At 44.7% G+C, this 7,877-nt stretch overlaps 2 protein-coding genes across 2 annotated transcripts in view; one reads left to right on the top strand and one right to left on the bottom strand.

Annotated features, from left to right (window-relative positions):
* Nucleotides 1–3,075, bottom strand: part of trpc1 (transient receptor potential cation channel, subfamily C, member 1) — a 42,885-nt gene extending 39,810 nt beyond the window's left edge. Inside the window, exons 1-2 of the mRNA XM_046292551.1 lie at nt 2,500–3,075; nt 493–641 (exon numbers count right to left, since the gene is read on the bottom strand). Of these exons, the coding sequence (XP_046148507.1) occupies nt 493–641; nt 2,500–2,698 (348 nt within the window). The 5' untranslated portion in view covers nt 2,699–3,075. The remainder of the gene's footprint in view (nt 1–492; nt 642–2,499) is intronic.
* A 2,561-nt stretch (nt 3,076–5,636) lies between these two features.
* Nucleotides 5,637–7,877, top strand: part of chst2b (carbohydrate (N-acetylglucosamine-6-O) sulfotransferase 2b) — a 2,821-nt gene continuing 580 nt past the window's right edge. The window contains exon 1 of the mRNA XM_046290787.1: nt 5,637–7,877. This exon is cut by the window's right edge and continues 580 nt beyond it. Coding sequence (XP_046146743.1) covers nt 6,246–7,643 — 1,398 coding nt within the window. The 5' untranslated portion in view covers nt 5,637–6,245 and the 3' untranslated portion in view covers nt 7,644–7,877.

The raw sequence follows: 7,877 nt of genomic DNA on the forward strand, positions 1-7,877 counted from the left end.
AGAGAGAGAGAGAGAGAGAGAGAGAGAGAGAGAGAGAGAGAGAGAGAGAGAGAGAGAGAGAGAGAGAGAGAGAGAGAGAGAGAGAGAGAGAGAGAGAGAGAGAGAGAGAGAGAGGACCGAGAGAGAGAGAGAGAGAGAGAGAGAGAGAGAGAGAGAGAGAGAGAGAGAGAGAGAACCTGGACCAAACACAACAACAGGACCAGGTTAGAGAGAGAGAGCCTGGACCAAACACAGACACAACAACAGAGAATAGAGTCAGGATAGTTAGATAGTTATAGTAAAATAGTCAACAGCGCAGGGCCAGAGGCCACATTGTGTGAAGCATCTTGCTCTGTGTGTGTGTGTGTGTGTGTGTGTGTGTGTGTGTGTGTGTGTGTGTGTGTGTGTGTGTGTGTGTGTGTGTGTGTGTGTGTGTGTGTGTGTGTGTGTGTGTGTGTGTGTGTGTGTGTGTGTGTGTGTGTGTGTGTGTGTGTGTGTGTGTGTGTGTGTTACCTGGCAGCCGTGCTCTAGCAGAAGCTTAAGGATGTCCAGGTTTTGGTTCTCTATAGAGATGGTGACAGCGTCTCTCCCCAGCACGTCTACACAGTTGATATTGAGCTCTGTCTTCTCCTCCAGTAGTCTCTTCACCATGTAGTAGTCACCTGGAACAGTGTGACATTAGAGCACAACACACACACACACAAATAAAAATGCACACGCACTCATACGCACACACAGAAACACACACACAAAAATGCACACACAGAAGAAGAAGAAAAACACACACACGCACACAAAGAAAGAAAAGAACACAGAGAGACACACGAATGCACACACACACATGGGTGCACCCACGCACACGCACACATACACACACACAGAAAGAGAGTGGGACGCAGATGCACAGAGAGAGACGCAGAATACACTCTGCACACAGAGAGTAGGCTCCACTCCAACACTCCAGCACCCTACACTCCCAGCTTAATGTAACAATAACAATCTCCATCAAAGGACAAAGATAGTCTGTTGAGCCATGTTTATACTGGCTTTATATGGTGAGACTCTCTGGGACAACCTGCTGGCCCCTATAAAAACATCCACCTCAGCTTCACTTGTCATTGATTTCAAATACTCTCTCATTTCATTGGGATACTGTTACGACTATCATAGCTTCCTGCTTCTGACACATGGAAATTATTTGTCTTTATACCCCTCCTCTCATGGGAATTATGTACTTGTGTTTGAGTGTGTGTGTGTGTCTGTGTGTGTGTGTGTGTGTGTGTGTGTGTGTGTGTGTGTGTGTGTGTGTGTGTGTGTGTGTGTGTGTGTGTGTGTGTGTGTGTGTGTGTGTGTGTGTGTTCAACTTGGCCTGGATGACAGAATACAGAATGCAGTAAATATATAGTCTTTGTCACAGGCTAGCAAAGGCATGACAAAGCTTACATAAGAGCATAGCTCCACATAGCTCTACACAAGAGCATATAGCTCCACATAGCTCTACACGAGAGCATAGCTTCACATAGCTCTACACAAGAGCATATAGCTCCACATAGCTCTACACAAGAGCATAGCTCCACATAGCTCTACACGAGAGCATAGCTTCACATAGCTCTACACAAGAGCATATAGCTCCACATAGCTCTACACAAGAGCATATAGCTCCACATAGCTCTACACGAGAGCATAGCTTCACATAGCTCTACACAAGAGCATATAGCTCCACATAGCTCTACACAAGAGCATAGCTCCACATAGCTCTACACAAGAGCATATAGCTTCACATAGCTCTACACAAGAGCATATAGCTCCACATAGCTCTACACAAGAGCATAGCTCCACATAGCTCTACACAAGAGCATATAGCTCCACATAGCTCTACACGAGAGCATAGCTTCACATAGCTCTACACAAGAGCATATAGCTCCACATAGCTCTACACAAGAGCATAGCTCCACATAGCTCTACACAAGAGCATATAGCTTCACATAGCTCTACACAAGAGCATATAGCTCCACATAGCTCTACACAAGAGCATATAGCTCCACATAGCTCTACACAAGAGCATAAATCTTCACATAGCTCGTCACAAGAGCATATAGCTTCACATAGCGCTACACAAGAGCATATAGCTTCACATAGCTCTACACAAGAGCATATAGCTTCACATAGCTCTACACAAGAGCATATAGCTTCACATAGCTCTACACAAGAGCATATAGCTCCACTAGGTTAAATAAAACTCAGCCCTGTGGACAAACTTCCAGTGTAGCTACATGCAGGCTGCTGCAGTAGGCATTCATCCAAAGTATACTCACTCATCCATCATAAGGCAAGAGAGGATGACTGTTGGTAATATTGGTGTGATAGGACATGAAGTGTTTCAAATAATAAAACACTACATGTTCACACCTTTTCTTAAACAACATGTTACAACACGCTGTCATAAAGTCACGTGTTTTTTTAATAACATCACTTATTTGTTTGATAAATGAATCCACCTAGAAGCCTAAAATAACTCACCTTTCTCACAGGCCAGTAGGAAGAGCTTTTCATCCAGAGTTGTCTCCTCCTTCACCTCCCTCACGTCTTTCAGGGCCAGAAATTTATCCGGAGAGGACACGTCCGTGACCTGATATAGAGCGGCCATTGCGACGGAGAAGGAGTAGGGCAGGACACTGATGTGCATCCCACTACTAGGCGCCAGCGACCATTTAACCATGAAAGCCCGTCACATGGGATGACATATACTGCAATAGACTGTTAATGTATTTCACCCCCAAAGAACGGCAGGTGTAAACGTCTTCCCGGAATAATAAATAAATATATGTAAGCTATTATTGTCGTCGCATCCGTGTTGCTAACGTTTCATCCGTTTTTACGCAGCGTCGGTGTTTGGCGCGCGTAACGACCTTCCCAGTTGTTTCCTCGTAATAACCCTTTGACACACGCTATTCTTCTTCAGATGTAAACATACCGCACGCAGTCAGTGCATAAATAGAACTCTCCATCAACGTGTTTACATGCACCATTTTTTCGCACCGCTTCGCAGGCTTCCGACAGTCCTCTGGTCCTGATGGTGTTGCTGCTGCGCATGCTCAATCTCATCTCGCTGGCACAGCGCAGCCAGCATCCTCAGCGGTCTCATAATACCCAGCGCGGACGTGTCATAAAGGGAAGTGGTTCTAATCGTTTTTCAACCATTCATTTTCATGATCATACTTAGAGAGGTAAATAAATAGTTCACTCTGAAGTATTTCCAAAACACTACTACAATCATAGTCTGCAATAATAATTATCAAATAAGCAGTTTCATTTGGAATAATATTGTCTCAAAGTTTCTATTTGCACATTCATAACACAAAAATCTCAACAAATTGACTATTTACCTTGTCCTAATTTTTTCATACTGACAGGAATTATATGAGCATATTTTGTGTGTGTGCCTGTATGTGATCTTTCCCATCTCCCCTCACAGAAAGACATTTGGATAACAAAGATACAAAGCATTTCAGATCAATATAATGACAATGTGTGTAGGAGCAGCATTGTCATTACAGTGAAATGCTTACTCACGAGCCCCTAACCGACAATGCTGTTTTAAAAAATCTGGAAAGAATAAGAGATACAAGTTCAAATAATACATTTAACAATTAATCAATGAAGTTTATTTAACTTATTTTTCTATAAGATATAAATCATTGACAACAGGTGCAGTAGCCTACATAATATCCAAAGGTTTACCGCACTCAACTGGAATTGAAATATCTCCTTTACCCCAGCAGATGGCAACCTTCGGAAAGGAACCGCATCCAAAAACCTAAGAGTAATGAAAATACACATTTACCAAGAAATCCTCTCAGTAAAAGATTAACCTAATAGTGAACTAAAAACTCTTGAGACAACTGTAGGACGCCCAATAGACATGCCCAAACCCTCCCATTTTTGGCTGCCATTGGTGTAATAACACATGAACTGACACACGTGAGTGGATCATTTTCAATCTGTTGGGCATTTGATCCGTGCCCCTAAAACATATGGGTTTATCACTTGCCATGGCTGTCAATTCCACGCTAACAGCTGTCAAAAAGTGGATTACCGCTGATTCCAATTTGGCTGGTGAGAGAGACTCAGTGAGCATAGCCTTGCTATTGAGAAACGCCGCCGTAGGCAGACCTGGCTCTCAAGAGAAGACAGGCTATGTGCACACTGCGAGGTGGAAACTGAGCTGCACTTCCTAACATCCTGCCAAATATATGACCATATTAGAGACACACATATCCATCAGATTACACAGATCCACAAAGAATTCGAAAAAAAATCAAATTTTGATAAACTCCCATATCTACTGGGTGAAATTCCACAGTGTGCCGTCACAGCAGCAAGATTTGTGACCAGTTGCCACAAGAAAAGGGCAACCAGTGAAGAACAAACACCATTGTAAATACAACCCATATTTATGTTTGTTTGTTTTCCCTTTTGTACTTTGGCCATTTTCACATGGTTACAACACTGTATATATATATATATATATATACACACAATAAGACATTTGTCTTTGTTCTTTTGGAACTTCTGTGAGTGTAATGTTTGCTGTTAATTTTTATTGTTTATTTCACTTTTGTATATTATCTACTTCACTTGCTTTGGCAAAGTAAACATTTGTTTCCCATGCCAATAAAGCCCCTTGAATTGAGGTCACAGGACAGGATAGGCAGTTCAGTTACCCGTTTGAGCAGAACTGCTCTCATCTATCTTTCATTGGTCCCGTTTGGTCCCGTTTTTAAACGGGCGTCAGGTCTACAGTAGCTCTTGAGACTTGGCAAAACACATGTCTCTAATGGGAGCTATCGATTACTTGCTGCCTTGGCCAGCATAATATGAGAGGAGACAGATATGGTGAAACATGATCATTCATATTACCAACAGACCTTGAATGTAGACTATTGTCTGTTCTCCCTGAAAATGCAACAAAACATACGATTTGAAAATACTACCACACATATGATGCATTGTAACATTGAAACAATGTATGTAACAGATTTATACTAATAGCCTAGTTGCATAATAGTGCGCTAAGCAAGTCTATAAATTAACCGACCGGAGTTGAGTCGACCCAATGCTATTACACTTGCCAGAGCAGAGACCAGCATCCCTTACATTTCTATTCTATCCTAACAACAGCATCATTTTCCACAGTTGTGACGTCTACCATTGCTGTGAGACTTTGTTGTCCCCCACGATGAAATCGGGGAGGGGACTGTGGATCTGTCTCCATCCGTCGGTGCCTTTGTACGTTAGTCACACGAGATATCTCAGACAGCACTTGGCCGATGTTGACGAAACTTCAGTGAATGATGCGTCTTGCCATAAACATCCAGCATTTACAAAATAACACTGATTGGCCCAAGACCAGAGCTAAAGTAATTAACTTACATTTGCGAATCTGAAATGTGTTAGTCACACGCGATATCTCAATTGGCCCAAGCGGGGGCGCTGCATCATTCGTGAGAGACGACATGTTTACTGTTGCCTTTTTTCAAATGTGAGCGTGTCGAGAGCGGTGCATTCATTGTTGACAGACGTGCCGAAGAACCAAGGGCGTAACTCGTTTATGCACGTATCCTATCATGCTCCAATGGCGTTTAGAGAAGGGAGGGCTTTTCTCCCTGTACTCTGATTAAATCAGTCCTGTTTCAATGGTTAAGAGATACAATACCGCACATCAGGAATAATGGAAATATTTGATTCTTTGGACGAATAGACTCACCTCTGGATATACCTGCGACATTTAGCGGCATTATTCAAGAAGAAGCTGGAGCGCGTAATTGCTAACGTATTACTTGTGTGCTGTGGTACAATGTTCATATAGGCTCCATCTATACCGGGGCGCATCAGATTTTAACTGCGCTGAGATGCCTACACTGAATATTGTCAAGGAGGGCGTAAATTGTTTGCATGAACGGTTCTTCGTTTTGTTTTTGATGGCAGGCCTAACGCAATACGCACTGTAATACCCGTAATGGAAACATTTTCATGTGAAGAGCCTTGCGCACTGCAGTAAAGGCAGAGCTGCGTTATCGTATTTTGGATCGCGAATCGGATTGTAATATCGAATCTGTTGGCTGGGGTATTACCTAATCATTTAGCATTGGATTCGGTCGGTATCAATTCCCACCGGAGATATTCAATACGCTGTACGGGTTCGCCTATTGTAAATGTAAGAAGCTTTCTCCCAGTGGTGAAAGCCACTCACTCCTAGGTTACAGATGAGAGGGAAACAATACCACCAACAACTGAAGTTGACAGCGCCTTGGGAGAAGGATGCTGGCTACGGGAGAAAGCTCAAAACGTACAGGAACCATACCAAGATAATAGCCCAGCCCGGCATTGTGATGAAGGTGCTACGCAGAAAGCGGATTGTGTTGTTTATAGCCTATTTCTTGCTGCTGGTGCTGACCATGCTGAACTTGGCCAACTATAAATGGACTAAAGAGCCCCAGCAGTGCAATCACCAGATGAGGAGCACTACCTATCATGGCAGATCAGACATCCGGTTCCTCTACAGACCCTCTCTGGCCAAGAAAAGACAGCTGGTCTATGTTCTGACCACATGGAGGTCTGGGTCCTCCTTTTTCGGGGAGCTGTTTAACCAAAATCCTGAAGTGTTCTTCCTGTATGAACCCATGTGGCACATCTGGCAGAAGCTGTACCCGGGAGACGCAGTGTCTTTGCAGGGGGCAGCCAGGGACATGCTCAGCTCCTTATACCGCTGTGATCTCTCTGTGTTCCAGCTGTACAACAGCCCAGGGGGAAAGAACTTTACTTCCCTCGGACTCTTTGGGGCCACCCTGAATAAGGTGGTGTGCTCCTACCCCCTCTGCTCCGCCTACAGGAAAGAGGTGGTGGGGATGGTGGACGACAAGGTGTGTAAAAAGTGCCCACCTCAAAGCCTTAGACTACTGGAGGAGGAGTGCCTCAAGTACAGCACTATCGTTATTAAAGGGGTGCGTATCCTGGACGTGAACGTTCTAGCCCCCCTCATGGAGGACCCGTCGCTGGACGTGAAGGTAGTTCACCTGGTCAGGGACCCCCGGGCCGTGGCCAACTCCAGGATCAAGTCCCGACACGGGCTGATCCGGGAGAACCTGCAGGTGGTCCGGAGCAGGGACCCCAAACTCCGCAGGATCCCCTTTGTCGACCCCAACCACAAAGCCAACAAGAAGGACGGCTCGGACTACCACTCCATCGGAGCCATGGAGGTGATCTGTGACCGCACCTCGCGGACCCTGAGGACGGCCTTAAACCCTCCCAGTTGGCTCAAAGGGAAGTACATGGCCGTGCGCTATGAGGACCTGGTGGAGAACCCTGTGAAGATCCTGAGGAACATCTACCGCTTCGCCAACCTCACCACCAACCACGACATTGAGTCGTTTGCTCTGAACATGACAGGCGGGTCGAGTTCGTCCTCCAAGCCGTTCATAGTGTCCTCCAGGAACGCCACTCAGGCTGCCAGCGCATGGAGAACAGTGCTCAGCATCCAGCAGATCAAACAGGTGGAGGACTACTGTCATCACTCCATGGCTGTCCTGGGCTACGAGAGAGTCAGGACGGCCGGGGAGGCCAAGGACCTCAGTAAGTCTTTACTGACGGTCTCCAAACTGTGACAGAAAAACATTTATTTTTCCTTTCCACCAAAGACAGTGAATTCAATGTAATTTTGCATCTAGTGCCATTTTGTTAATCGTGGAATTATAAAGCTTTACTTTGAATCAGTGTTTTTGATGATTTCCACTTCTTGGCCACATTGGAATGTATCTTAGTTTTATTTTTCAGTTCAATTACAGACAGTTGTATTTGACAGGACCATTACTTTGGTGTCTGGAAAAGTGGATGTTTCT

Source organism: Oncorhynchus gorbuscha, linkage group LG12 (assembly GCF_021184085.1).
Source record: "Oncorhynchus gorbuscha isolate QuinsamMale2020 ecotype Even-year linkage group LG12, OgorEven_v1.0, whole genome shotgun sequence".
Taxonomy (NCBI): Eukaryota; Metazoa; Chordata; class Actinopteri; order Salmoniformes; family Salmonidae; genus Oncorhynchus; species Oncorhynchus gorbuscha.